This window comes from Hyla sarda, chromosome 2, assembly GCF_029499605.1.
Source record: "Hyla sarda isolate aHylSar1 chromosome 2, aHylSar1.hap1, whole genome shotgun sequence".
In the NCBI taxonomy this organism is placed as follows: domain Eukaryota; kingdom Metazoa; phylum Chordata; class Amphibia; order Anura; family Hylidae; genus Hyla; species Hyla sarda.
The window spans coordinates 213,680,362-213,695,800 of record NC_079190.1 but is presented as its reverse complement, the minus strand read 5'-3'; the positions used below and the strand labels follow the sequence as shown (position 1 = coordinate 213,695,800).

Below are 15,439 nucleotides of genomic sequence, written 5' to 3'. Positions count from 1 at the left end.
TGTTTCCCAACCCGGGTGCCTCCAGCTGTTGCAAAACTACAACTCCCAGAATGCCTGGACTGCCTTTGACTGTCTGGGCATGCTGGGAGTTGTAGTTTTGCAACAGCTGGAGGCACACTGGTTGGGAAGCAACTGCCTTATACACTTGAGGGGGGGGGGGACCTTATTACCGAAGTGAGGCTGTGGAAATATGTCCTGCTCCTTCTCAGGCACCAGGGAGATATAGCTATGAGAGCAGCGTGTGCTCAAATAGGTATATCTCCGCTGTAAGCCGAGTGCAGCGGCAGAGCTCACTTTGTTTGGTGCGGGGGGAGAGAGACAGATCATGGGGGTGGGTTTACATGCAGGGCAGCAGCAGGGGGGCGTGATTATTGTAATTACTGGGGAGGGGGTGAGGAGGAGGAAGGCAGGAAATCAGAGCAAGGCAGCATGAGGGATGACGATTTTTACGTAATCCTCCACACCACCATTAACCGGAAGTGGCGAGAACTACGTGCCGCCACACTGGGAGAACGGCTGGACCGATTGAAGAAAGAATGACATGGACAGAGAGGTACAGCCGTGGGGAACATTTGGGGGGTACTAAATTCTGCATCAGAGTACTCACTTAAGGGTGCTTTCAGTATCTGAAGGCCACCACTAATAGCTGGAGTGGAGCAAGCTCATATATGGGCTATTATACACACAGTTTTTGTGTGTTACCATTAAGCGACAAGGACAAATGGTAGCGCCACACCATGACCATCACTACTGTTACCACTAATAAGAGCCACTCTATACACTATAACTGAATAAGAGCCACTCTACAAAGACCAATATTCCCACATACAGTGACCATATAGTGGTAGATACTAGCTATATGCTAGTGCTCTGTAGAACATATAAGTGATTACACTGCAGTTACATCTAGTGATTCAAAGGGGCATCTTCTCTTATCAGAGCCATTACATTTTTTCCTTTTTTTCTATGTGTCCCAGAGCATTTAGAAGACATTTCCTGGCCCCAATTTTTTTTTTTTTTTTTTTATAGAATCTCGGCCCCCAAACTGCCTCCATATAGTATTAGGCCCTCATACTGTCCTCATTTAGTAGTAGGCCCCATACTGTAACCATATAGGAGTAGGCCCCTAAACTCCCCTAATACAGTATTAGGCCCCTATACTGCTCACTATAGTAGAAGGCCCCTATACAGTTGTAGGCCCTCATATTGCTCCCATATAGCATTTGGCCTCCATATGGTATTTGGTCCCCATATTGCCCACATAAAGTGTAAAGCCCCCATGTAGTATTAGGCCCCAATACTGCCCCATATAGTATTAGGCCCTCATACTCCCCCATATATATATTTGAATGAAGCACTCACCCGGAGATTGGGGACGTGTGTCCCAAATTGTCAGACAGGCCCTCTTCCCGCCAGGCATTGATGGTGGGAACACCATTTTGTAAAAAAAAAAAAAATATTTCCTAACGAAAATTTTATTCGGAGATTCGGATCCATCAGAAGCTATGAACAAAAATGTTTTCACATATTTGTTAAACAATATTTGTACACATTTGATAATTCAAATAGACAATATGAATAATAAGAATAAAATGACAAACATCTGAATGGTGAACAGTAAAAAGAGGAAAAACTGTCTTATAACAAATGCATATGAATAGGGACAATCCACAACAGGTAATACCCGGCACTGCTACTTTACTGGGAACTATACTGCTACGCTTCTCTGAAACGAGGACCCTTCTGGTGCTCACATATGATAAGTGCAAGACATATTCCATAAAAGAAATGAAAGAATGGAGCACTGACCAGGTTTTTATGGAACAGCAAACTATATCGGCTTGACAGCATTCCAACATGTGCGGGAGAGCAGACGGATGCCTCTGTCCGCTCTTCCGCTCATGTTGGAACGCTATCAAGCCGATATGCAATAAAGAAGTTTGCTGTTTCATAAAAACCTGGTGAGTGCTCCATTCTTTGATTTCTTTTATTGAAAATGCATATGAATATTTTCGTTACATTTCTCCCGAGCAGAAGGAAAATACATTTCAATTTAATTGATTCGTTTTCGGTTTGGTGGTGTTATTGTTATGTGTCTTTTTTTTTTTTTTTTTTTTTTACCAATCAGCTTAAGCTTTTAGGGGAGAATAATTAAAGGTGTACTCCACTGGAAAACATTTTTTATTTAAATAAACTGGTGCCAGAAAGTTAATCAGATTTGTAAATTACTTCTATTTAAAAATTGTAATCCTTCCAGTACTTATCAGCTTCTGTATGTTCCAGAGGAAGTTATTTTGTTTCTTGAATTTCCTTTTTGTCTGACCACAGTGCTCTCTGCTGACACCTCTGTCCATTTTAGGAACTGTCCAGAGTAGGAACAAATCCCCATAGCAAACCTATCCTGCTGTGGACAGTTCCTAAAATGGACAGAGGTGTCAGCAGAGAGCACTGTGGTCAGACAGAAAGTAAATAGAAAAGGATTAAGATTTTTAAATAGAAGTAATTTACAAATTTATTAACAAAGAAAAGGGTCCGGCAACTCACGGTCTAGACGCTAGCTGCTAACAGGCTTGAAGTCCATCCATGGGGCAGAGGTAAGTGCGGGAAGCTCAGGAGGCGATTAACCGGTTGATTCCGTGCAAGAGCACTTCGTCCGGCCTCTTGAGAGGCCGGACGAAGTGCTCTTGCACGAAATCAACCGGTTAATCGCCTCCTGAGCTTCCCGCACTTACCTCTGCCCCATGGAATGACTTCAAGCCTGTTAGCAGCTAGCGTCTAGACCGTGAGTTGCCGGACCCTTTTCTTTGTTAATACTATTGTTTCGTTTGCATACTTCAGTCCTGGCATCACCGTCACGCAGGATATTCAGTATGAACATGGACTACCACTGTAGTCTGTTATCCGTTGGACCTCTATAATAGATACTTTGCATTTCTATATACCGTTAGGTGCCACTGCCACTATTTTTTTCTACTTTACATAAGTAATTTACAAATTTGTTTAACTTTCTGGCACCAGTTGATTTAAAAAAAATGTTTTCCAGGGGAGTACCCCTTTAATTCTATAGGGCGTCTTATGAAGCATAGATTTTATTTTTAATCTTTTGAATTAGTACAGATTTTGACAGAAAAAAACATTGTATGCTTCTGTATAACTATGGAGGAACAGTAGAGTTCCCATGGGCCACTATAGCTAATGCTCCTCTGTTCAAAACAGAGCCCTTTTATGGCTTTGCAAATTAATCTTTATTCACAAATCATGTACTCATATAGTCAAGTCTTTGTTTAAAGAAAAAAATACAAATACGAACATGTTATGCATGGAAGCCTCCATGTAGCTCCATGTAGTCTCTAGGGGTTGCCGGAGGCTACCACTAATAGCTGGAGTAGAGCAATCTGGGCTATTATACACACAGTTTTTGTGTGTTACCAGTAAGCAACAAGGACAAATTGTACCGCCGCACCATGACCATCACTACTGTTACCACTAAACGGAATAAGATCTACCTGTTTAATCTGTTTAGAGATTAGATTAAAAGCAATGTAAAGATAACCAAGCCACATTTGTAGATTGGAAACTCTTGTGAGCAGGGCCCTCACTCCACATTTGAAAAATTGTGTAATACTGAAATGTCTTTATTTGTACCCTCAAAATTGTAAAGTGCTGTGAAATCTGTTATCACTATATAAATGAATATTATTATTACTAAATAAACATCAATATTATTGTTATTATTGTTATTTGTATCTCTAGAATGCTGTATGAAGCTGCTGGTGGCATTGGTGATAGTTTCATTGGCTTTCATATTATCTTTAATGATTAATATTGTCCACTGTGTCAAAAAACACAGAAAAGGTAAGTTTTATTTTTACAGTAGACTACTTTCTGCTTTCTACTTCCTTTTCTCACTGTTGAGATTTCTGTTTGTGTTTAGTGTGCAGGAACATTCATCCAGAGACTAAAGCTCTCTAAGGCCCTAATGCTTTGTGAACAATTATATCCGGTCTAGATAGCCTATCTCCCAAAGAATTGTGTAGATTTATTGTAGTCTTAGCTTTGAGAATTGTTGGTTCTGTATAGTATTTAGTACTCTGGTTGTTCCCATCACTCCAAGATGATACATTATACTTACACTAATACATTGTAGCAAACCATCAGAACAGAATAGAGATTTGTGTTACTGGATGTTCCGTTCCGAGGTTCAGTAAATGTAGTGTAAATAAACATGTAAAACAATATCACTGACAGTTGGACACAATGGTGTCCTATAGCTATTTTCTACCAAAATAACACTAAACCCTGTAGCTAAAAATTTACAATTCTCTTAAATCCTCATTAAAAAACCCAATACAATACTAGAAATAATAATTAGTATCAATACAAAAGAAAGAAGAAGTTCTTCTATGTTGAACAACTGTATATCCCAACGCGTTTCCCCCGTGTATCTTATGATATACAACGGTTCATCAGGGGATGACAACAACAGTATAAGAATATATACCTAATAGGCACAGGGATATGGAGAAACAATATATACATAGATAGCGTGCAACACATGGACAAAGGCACAACTTAATGCACAGAAGATGGGAGGACAATTAGAACTATACATATTTATAATATATCAAAGCAAACATATATACAGTACAAAGCACATGAATGCAGATAAACGATAGCAAGGCTTATTTGTGGCTTCATTTAAATATCCTCCGACTGATGTAGCGACCTGTAGCAAAAGGCAAAAAAGGCAAGAAGGATAGAAAAAAAGTCACAACATACCACATAAAACATAACATTAGCTTTAGTAAACAGATATTCCATTATACATATATTTGCAAGCCAAATAAAAAAGCAAGACAAAGAATAACAGAACATGCCAAAAGATGTTAAGACATAAAGATGTGAAAAAATAGTATAGATAATGACTGTGTTAAAAGATAATAACAAAAGTAAATAAAAATATAAATAAATACTGTGTTATTAACAGACCAGGTGCCAAAAAGGAAAAAGAAAGATAGATAAAATCTTTAAGTTACACCAAATGTGGTCTCAAAAAAATACCCATTAAACAACCACAGAGACAAATATAAATGTATCATTACCTCTAGGTAGTTGGATAGCAAAAAACGAGGTCACTGATAGAGTGAGGACCCTAAGATAAGGGCTCCTCCACAAAAAGAGAGAGAAAGGCTTAACAGATGGCCCCCTGGAGATAAGATTGCAAGAAAAAAGTTATGATAAACCATACTTAATCTACCATATATACATGGACCAATTCAATATTATTAGTCAAGCCTCTACCTGGAATAAAGACCTGATAATAGTTGCTTCTTTACTACAGATAGCTCCGGACCACAATTGTCCAATCACCAGGATCCTATATGACCCTCCAAATTTTTTTTAGATAAAGAATTCAGATAATAATACCACCTATACAGAGAAGTGGAGGGGAAAAGGGGGGGGGGGGAGGTGGATTAGTACATATGGTATATGCATATAGTCCAAGGTTTCAACCCCAACACCCTAGTCCTTACCTAGGTAAAAAAGCAACCTCTATGATGTCCACATAACCACAGTTTGTCCAAAAGATGTCCAGCCATTATCCATTTGTAGTTACTGCAATAAACAACTAAACTGAATAACCTAATTCCTAACGCCAAGGTCCATCATGCACAGTCCAATGCTTACCCCCATATCAGAATGCCATAGGCATGATACGTCCGTCTGCGGCTGGCGATCCACGTCGCAGATGGCTAAACATAACCCAGCCTCTATCTTAAATACCTCTACACTCGCGCGCATATCTGGGACGCCAAATGCATCACTTCCAGTGACCGCGCATCATGTGATCGCATCTCCAAGGACGCCGCAACCAAATTGGATCACAAGATGTGTCATGTGACCCATTGCATCCGTCACTCCACTACACGTCCAGGATAGTTAATGAAGATAGGAGTGGGAGGAGAATTGGAAAGGAGGCTGGAAAGAGATAATACTGCATAACAAATAAAAGCAGCACAGGAGAACTTAAATAAGGTATTAAATATATATAGATGGACATAGAAAACCAAGAAAGGAATATGAAAAAATACATATATAGATATAAAGTAATAGAAAAAGAAAATATATTGTGTAACCAAATAATATACAGATTACATATTTTATTACAAAAATATAGGGAATCATAAATGCTTGAAAACAAATGATACATTCACATTATGTGTCAATTATGACTACATAAATAGTATGATAACTTTTAAAACCTAACTGCTCAAAAGAGCCAATAGAGTTAGGGGCATTTCTCGCAGTTTCATATAGCTTTAAGGTCCATTTTATATTATCTCACCAGAAACAAGGTGACTACGATATTATGGGTAATGTCTTTACTAGATGATAATAATTTTAGAAAGATATAAAAAGTAAACAAAAAAGAATCCCGTAACAATCGGGACCTCTTCCAAAACAAAAAGTTAATTAAGTTACAATGAGAGTTGGCAGAGAGTGACAATGCTGTAATAAGCTACAAAAAGCAGCTATAAGTTGAACGTTCGTTTAGGCCAAGTGGTGATACAGATCGCATCCTAAAAATCCACTCGGATTCTTTTTGTAGAATGCGTCTGTCCCACTCTCCACCCCTAGGAGATTTCCGAATTACTTCCATAACACAGAAGGAGATACATTTAGTATCACCACCATGCTTTGCCCACATGTGTAGTGACACCGGCGTGTCTCTTCGATTTTGAATGTCGCAGACATGTTCCCTAATTCTTTTCTTAAGGGACCTCTTAGTTTTGCCTATATACTGAAGGGGGCATGTACAGGTCCCTACATAAATCACCCCTTCAGTATCACAATTGGCAAAATCTCTGATTGTGTACTCCCTTCCAGTCACTACACTAGTGAAGGACTTGCATTGCTGGATGTTGCTACATGCCCTACATCGGCCACAACGAAAGGTGCCAAGTGGTTTCCTGTCCAGCCATGTCCCTTTCCTAGTCAGTTCCACGAAATGACTATGTACCAGCCTATCTCTTATGGACCTACCCCTCCAAAATGTAATCATGGGATAAGGAGAAACAATATCGTGAAGATCTTGATCACTTCGCAGGAGAGGCCAGTATCTTTTCAGTACATTTTTTACCCTTTCTGATTGGTTATCATAGGTACCAATTAATCTCACAGAGTTGTCCTCAATAGTCCTATTCTTCGGGGTTAGCAAATCCCTACGTTCTGATGTTAATGCCCTCCTGAAGGATGTAACCAGCGTCTCTGAGGGGTAGCCTCGTTCAACGAACCTATCCCTCAGGTCTCTTGCTTGGTTGTTGAAACCTCCCATCGACGAACAATTCCTACGTATCCGCAGGAATTGTCCAGTGGGGATACCTCTTTTAAGGGGTACAGGATGGAAACTGTCCCATCTAAGTAGGCTGTTCGTCGATTTAGGTTTCCTAAAGGTACATGTCTCTAACAAACCATTCTCTCCTCTTTTAATTAATACATTCAGAAATGGTAATTCGTCCCTATCAATCTCGAACGTAAACTTAAGACCAAGGGGGTTGTGATTTAAACCTTCTACAAATTCCTTTAAGAGATTTTCACTTCCGGACCAAATTACGAACACGTCATCAATATATCTACCCCAATAAATTAAATGTGGGTTCCACTTACTCTCCTCCTCCCCAAAAACTATGGTACTCTCCCACCAGCCCAGGGTAAGGTTTGCATATGAGGGGGCCACTGGGCTCCCCATGGCAGTACCCCTGAGCTGGTGGTAGTACCGAGAATCAGTTGCTATCCAACTACCTAGAGGTAATGATACATTTATATTTGTCTCTGTGGTTGTTTAATGGGTATTTTTTTGAGACCACATTTGGTGTAACTTAAGGATTTTATCTATCTTTCTTTTTCCTTTTTGGCACCTGGTCTGTTAATAACACAGTATTTATTTATATTTTTATTTACTTTTGTTATTATCTTTTAACACAGTCATTATCTATACTATTTTTTCACATCTTTATGTCTTAACATCTTTTGGCATGTTCTGTTATTCTTTGTCTTGCTTTTTTATTTGGCTTGCAAATATATGTATAATGGAATATCTGTTTACTAAAGCTAATGTTATGTTTTATGTGGTATGTTGTGTCTTTTTTTCTATCCTTCTTGCCTTTTTTGCCTTTTGCTACAGGTCGCTACATCAGTCGGAGGATATTTAAATGAAGCCACAAATAAGCCTTGCTATCATTTATCTGCATTCATGTGCTTTGTACTGTATATATGTTTGCTTTGATATATTATAAATTATGTATAGTTCTAATTGTCCTCCCATCTTCTGTGCATTAAGTTGTGCCTTTGTCCATGTGTTGCACACTATCTATGTATATATTGTTTCTCCATATCCCTGTGCCTATTAGGTATATATTCTTATACTGTTGTTGTCATCCCCTGATGAACCGTTGTATATCATAAGATACACGGGGAAACGCGTTGGGATATACAGTTGTTCATCATAGGAGAACTTCTTCTTTCTTTTGTATTGATACTAATTATTATTTCTAGTATTGTATTGGTTTTTTTTAATGAGGATTTAATAAAATTGTAAATTTTTAGCTACATGGTTTAGTGTTATTTTGGTAAATAAACAATGTCTATAGATATTGCATGATGTGCAACAAAAGTCTTTATCTGCAGCCTAAAGTGCCCATTCACCTTTGCTACTAATAATATCAATCTTCCCATGCTATGAATAAATACCTATAGTTCAAAGCATGGAAACAGAGTTTCTATGGCAATGGATATTTATATGCTGTTTATCTGAAATAGGGCTACAATATTTTATCCTTCTAGAATGGAGTCCTAGATTTGTATAAGTGCATTATGTTTATTAAAGTAGCAAGCAATGACTATTTGCTGAATTGAATGTCATTACTTGTCAAGGTGACCCAAATACATTAGATTGCTGTCAGATTTTGCTGAAAATGGTAGGATCTGCCTATTATACTTTGTTATATATATATATATATATATATATATATATATATATATGCATATATATATATATATATATATATATATATATATATATATATCTCAATCTAGATGCATTAGTATAAAAACAGCAGATTGTTACATCAATGTTTTAATGGCAACTGAATTGTGTGGTAGACCACACTTGGGTCCCCCAGGTGCTGAGTGCCTTGGGGCACCAACAAGCCAGTTTGCCTTGACCAGTGTATTGAATGAATTGAATGTGTGAATGTAGCTTGAGAGCACTTTAACACAACAGTATTTTGGTTTGGACTTTGTATCAGTGTGAGGGCTTCCTTCACATCTGCGTTTGGGAGCTCTTTTCACATAATCCCTTCAAGAGTCAAGCAGAGAAAAAAATACTGCAGGTCCATTTTTTCCTCCACTCAACTCCTGCAAAACAACGGACACCAGAGAGAAACCTGATGGACCCCATTAAAAGTCAGTGGGAGTCAGTGTCTGTTGTGCAATGGACCACCTTGGTTAGTGCTTTTGCATCTGTGATGGATCTTCTGAACGCATATGTAAACTTACCCTAAGCCAAAATTACGCATTAAAGGGGTACTCCGTTGGAAAACTTTTTTTTATTTAAATCAACTGGTGCCAGAAAGTTAAACAGATTTGGAACTAACTTATAAAAAAAAATCTTAATCCTTCCTTAGCTGCTGAATACAACAGAGGAAATTCTTTTCTTTTTGGAACACAATGCTTTCTGCTGACATCACGAGCACAGTGCTCTCAATGCTGACATCTCTGTCCATTTTAGGAACTGTCCAGAACAGCATATGTTTTCTATGGGGATTTTCTCCTACTCTGGACAGTTCCTAAAATGGACAGAGATGTCAGCTGAGAGCACTATGCTCGTGATTCAGCAGAGAGCTCTGTGTTCCAAAAAGAAAATCATTTCCTCTGTAGTATTCAGCAGTTAACAAGTACTGGAAGGATTACGATTTTTTAATAGAAGTAATTTACAAATCTGTTTAACTTTCTGGCACCAGTTGACTGTAAAAAAAAAAAAAAAAGTTTTCCACCAGAGTATCCCTTTAAAGGGTTACTCTGCCCCTAAACATCTTATTCCCTATCCGAAGAATAGGGGATAAGATGTCTGATTGCATGGGTCCCGCTGCTGGGGACCCCCGTGATCTCCCTGCTGCTCCCGGCATTCATTTAGAGCGTTGGGTGCAGCACCGGAGGCTCGTGACATCACGGCCCCCTTAATACAAGTCTATGGGAAGGGGCGTGACATAGACTGGCATTAAAGAGGTGTGGCTGTGAAGTCACGAGTCTCCGCATCGCCAGTCATCCGGCACGGAGCGAAGTTCGCTCTGTGCACCGGATGTCTGGGGTGCTGCAGCCGTGATCACGAAGGTCCTCAGCGGCAGGACTCCTCCAATCAGACATCTTATCCCCTATCCTTTGGATAGGGGATAAGATGTCTTGGGGTAGCATACCCCTGTAAGCACTATGCGCTCTCCACAGCTACTTTGCTAATCAAGTATTTAAAAACCTGACAACTTTTACAATGCTAAGTTCCCCCCACATTTTTTCTTCTTATGAACACAGGAAAAGTGGTGAAATATTGCAGCCAGGCCACCATAAGGTATGTATTGGTTATTATTTTAGTGTTTGCATTATAGGGGTTTTCTGTGTACAGTCATGGCCGTAAATGTTGGTTACCCCTGAAATTTTTCAAGAAAATGTATTTCTCACAGAAAAGCATTGCAGTAACACAAGTTTTGCTATATACATTTATTCCCTTTGTGTGTTTTGGAACTAAACCAAAATATGGAGGAAAAAAAAGCTAATTTGACATAATGTCATACCAAACTCAAAAAATGGGCTGGACAAAATTATTGGCACCCTTTCAAAATTGTGGAAAAATAAGATTGTTTCAAGCATGTGATGCTCCTTTAAACTCACCTGGGGCAAGTAACAGGTGTGGGCAATATAAAAATCACACCTGAAAGCAGATAAAAAGGAGATAAGTTCACTTATTCTTTGCATTGTGTGTCTGTGTGTGCCACACTAAGCATGGACAACAGAAAGAGAAGAGAACTGTCTGAGGACTTGAGAACCCAAATTATGGAAAATTATCAACAACCTCAAGGTTACAAGTCCATCTCCACAGCCTTTGTCCACAGTGCGCAACATTATCAAGAAGTTTGCAACTCATGGCACTGTAGCTAATCTCTCTGGGCGTGGACAGAAGGGAATAATTTATGAAAGGTGTAAACTCAGGATAGTCCAGATGGCGGATAAGCAGCCCCAAACAAGATCCAAAGATATTCAAACTGTCCTGCAGGCTCAGAGAGCATCAGTGTCAGCACGAACTATCCGTCGAAATTTAAATGAAATGAAACGCTATGGCAGGAGACCCAGGAGGACCCACTACTGACACAGAGAGATATAAAAGCAAGACTACATTTTGCCAAAATGAACTTGAGTAAGCCAAAAGCCCTCTGGGAAATTGTCTTGTGGACAGATCCAAGATAGAGCTTTTTGGTAAAGCACATGATTCTACTGTTTACCGAAAATGGAATGAGGCCTACAAAGAAAAGAACAGAGTACCTACAGTGAAATATGGTGGAGGTTCAATTATGTTTTGGGGTTGTTTTGCTGCTTCTGGCACGGGGCGCCTTGAATGTATGTAAGGCATCCTGAAATCTGAGGATTAACAATGGATTTTGGGTAGCATTGTACAGCCCAGTGTCAGAAAGCTGGGTTTGCGTCTGAGATTTTGGGTCTTCCAGCAGGACACTGACCCCAAGCATACGTCAAAAAGCACCCAGAAATGGATGGCAACAAAGCGCTGGAGAGTTCTGAAGTGGCCAGCAATGAGTCCAGATCTAAATCCCATTGAACACCTGTGGATAGATCTTAAAATTGCTGTTGGGAAAAGGCGCCCTTCCAATAAGAGAGACCTGGAGAAGTTTGCAAAGGAAGAGTGGTCCAACATCCCAGCTGAGAGGTGTAAGAAGCTTATTGATGGTTGTAAGAAGCGACTGATTTCAGTTATTTTTTCCACAGGGTGTGCAACCAAATATTAACCCCTTTAGACCAAAGCCCATTTTCAAGGACCAGAGCATTTTTTGCACATCTGACCACTGTCACTTTAAGCATTAAAGGGTACTCCTGTGGAAAACTTTTTTTAAAATCAACTGGTGCCAGAAAGTTAAACAGATTTGTAAATCACTTCTATTAAAAAATCTTAATCCTTCCAGTATTTTTTAGGGGCTGTATACTAAAGAGAAATACAAAAAAGAAATGAATTTCCTCTGATGTCATAACCACAGTGCTCTCTGCTGACCTCTGCTGTCCATTTAGGAACTCTCCAGAGTAGCATATGTTTGCTATGGGGATTTTCTCCTGCTCTGGATGGAGGTCAGCAGAGAGCACCGTGTTCATGACTTTTTTGCATTTGCATTTCTTTTTTTGATTTCTCTTTAGTATACAGCCCCTAAAAAGTACTGGAAGGATTTAGATTTTTTAATAGAAGTGATTTACAAATTTGTTTAACTTTCTGGCACCAGTTGATTTAAAAAAGTAAGGTTTCCACAGGAGTACCCCTTTAACCCCTTAAGGACTCAGGGTTTTTCCGTTTTTGCACTTTCGTTTTTTCCTCCTTACCTTTAAAAAATCATAACCCTTTCAATTTTCCACCTAAAAATCCATATTATGGCTTATTTTTTGCGTCGCCAATTCTACTTTGCAGTGACATTAGTCATTTTACCCAAAAATGCACGGCGAAACGGAAAAAAAAAAATTATTGTGCGACAAAATCGAAAAAAAACCCCGCCATTTTGTAACTTTTGGGGGCTTCCGTTTCTACGCAGTGCATATTTCGGTAAAAATTACACCTTATCATTATTCTGTAGGTCCATACGGTTAAAATGATACCCTACTTATATAGGTTTGATTTTGTCGCACTTCTGGAAAAAATCATAACTACATGCAGGAAAATTTATACGTTTAAAAATGTCATATTCTGACCCCTATAACTTTTTTTAATTTTCCACGTACGGGGCGGTATGAGGACTCATTTTTTGCACCGTGATCTGAAGTTTTTATCGGTATGATTTTTATTTTGATCGGACTTTTTCATCACTTTTTATCCATTTTTTAATGTTATAAAAAGTGACCAAAATACGCTTTTTTGGACTTTGGAATTTTTTTGCGCGTACGCCATTGACCGTACGGCTTAATTAATGATATATTTTTATAGTTCGGACATTTACGCACGCGGCGATACCACATATGTTAATTATTATTTTTTTTTTTACACTGTTTTATTTTTTTTATGGAAAAAGGGGGGTGATTCAAACTTTTATTAGGGAAGGGGTTAAATGACCTTTATTAACACTTTTTTTTTACTTTTTTTTTGCAGTGTTATAGGTCCCATAGGGACCTGTAACACTGCACACACTGATCTCTCATCCTGATCACAGGCATGTATTAACACGCCTGTGATCAGCATTATCGGCGCTTGACTGCTCCTGTCTGGATCTCAGGCACGGAGCAGTCATTCGTCGATCGGACACCGAGGAGGCAGGTAAGAGCCCTCCCGATGTCCGATCAGCTGTTCGGGACGCCGCGATTTCACCGCGGCGGTCCCGAACAGCCCGACTGAGCAGCCGGGATACTTTCAGTTTCACTTTAGAAGCGGCGGTCAGCTTTGACCGCCGCTTCTAAAGGGTTAATACCGCACATCGCCGCGATCGGCGATGTGTGGTATTAGCCGCGGGTCCCGGCCGTTGATTAGCGCCGGGACCGACGCGATATGATGCGGGATCGCGGCGCGATCCCGCTTCATATCGCGGGAGCCGGCGCAGGACGTAAATATACGTCCTGCGTCGTTAAGGGGTTAGTAACTCTGGGATGCTTTAATTATGAATTTGATTAGTTTTTCCGTGACATATTCTACTTTAACGTAGTGGTAAATTTCCGTCAATACTTGCATCATTTCTTTCCAAAATTTCATAAAAAATTTGAAAATTTTGCATTTTTCTAACTTTGAAGCTCTCTGCTTGTAAGGAAAATAGACATTCCAAATAAATGTTATATTGATTCACATATACAATATGTTTACTTTATGTTGGCATCATAAAGTTGACATGTTTTTTGTTTTGGAAGAAATCAGAGGGCAACAAAGTACAGCTGCAATTTTCAAATTTTTCACGAAATTTTCAAAATCAGAATTTTTCAGGGTCCAGTTCAGATTTGAAGTGGATCTGAAGGGCCTTCATATTAGAAATACACCATAAATGACCCAATTATAGAATTTGCACCCCTTAAAGTATTCAAAATGACATCCATAAAGTTTGTTAAGCCTTTAGGTGTTTCATAGGAATAGCAGCAAAGTGAAGGAGAAAATTTAAAATCTTCATTTTTTACACTCGCAAGTTCTTGTAAACCCAGTTTTCGAATTTTTACAAGGGGTAATAGGAGAAAAAGCCCCTCAAAATTTGTAACCCAATTTCTCTCGAGTAAGGAAATACCCCATATGTGGATGTAAAGTGCTCTGTGGGTGCACTAGAGGGCTCAGAAAGGAAGGAGCGACAATGGGATTTTGGAGAGTAAATTTTTCTGAAATGGTATTTGGGGGTATGTGACATTTAGGAAACAGCAAAAAAAAAAAAATTTAAATAAAAAATAAAACACATAGCATACCATTTTGGAAATTACACCCCTCAGGGCACGTAACAAGGGGTCCAGTGATCCTTAACACCCCACAGGTGTTTGACGGCTTTTTGTTAAAGTCGGATGTGTAAATAAATAAAAAATGTCACTAAAGTGCAGTTTTTCCCCAAAATTTACCATTTTTACAAAGGGTAATGGGATAAAATGCCCCCTAAAATTTGTAACCCCATTTCTTTGGAGTATGGAAATACCCCATGTTAGGACGTAAAATGCTCTGCAGGCGAACTACAATGCTCCGAAGAGAAGGAGTCACATTTGGCTTTTGGAAAGCAGATTTTGCTGAAATGGTTTTTGGGGGGCATATCGCATTTAGGAAGCCCCTATGGTGCCAGAACACAGGTGTTTGACAACTTTTCGTTAAAGTTGGATATGTAAATTAAACCTTTTTTTTTTACTAAAATGCAGTTTTTTCTCCATATTTTACATTTTTACAGGGGGTAATAGGAGAAAATGCCCCCCCCCCCCTCTTTTGAGTAAGGGAATATCCCATGTGTGGACGTCAAGTGCTCTGCTGGCGCACTACAATGCTCAGAAGAGAAGGAGTGTCATTGAGCTTTTGGAGAGAGAATTTGTTTGGAATGGAAGTCGAGGGCCATGTGCATTTACAAAGCCCCCCATGGTGCCAGAACAGTGGACCCTCCCACATGTGACCCCATTTTGGAAACTACACCCCTCACAGAATTTTATAAGCAATGAGCATTTACACCCCACTGGCGTT

The 15,439-nt window shown here is 39.2% G+C and overlaps 1 protein-coding gene and 1 long non-coding RNA gene across 8 annotated transcripts in view; one reads left to right on the top strand and one right to left on the bottom strand.

Moving 5' to 3' along the window:
* The window catches only part of LOC130355737 (T-cell receptor-associated transmembrane adapter 1), a 178,176-nt gene that overhangs the window by 152,872 nt on the left and 9,865 nt on the right, over window positions 1-15,439 (top strand). For 6 of the 7 annotated variants that reach the window (XM_056556299.1, XM_056556296.1, XM_056556297.1 and 3 more), the window contains 2 exons: window positions 3,754-3,855; window positions 10,588-10,624. In XM_056556299.1, coding sequence (XP_056412274.1) covers window positions 3,754-3,855; window positions 10,588-10,624 — 139 coding nt within the window. Of the gene's footprint in view, window positions 1-473; window positions 554-3,753; window positions 3,856-10,587; window positions 10,625-15,439 lie in introns of those variants that run through there. The other variant, XM_056556301.1, reaches the window with a different exon arrangement.
* The window catches only part of LOC130355739 (uncharacterized), a 61,402-nt gene that overhangs the window by 40,214 nt on the left and 5,749 nt on the right, over window positions 1-15,439 (bottom strand). Inside the window, exon 3 of the long non-coding RNA XR_008888646.1 lies at window positions 1,363-1,503. This is a non-coding gene — a long non-coding RNA (uncharacterized LOC130355739). The remainder of the gene's footprint in view (window positions 1-1,362; window positions 1,504-15,439) is intronic.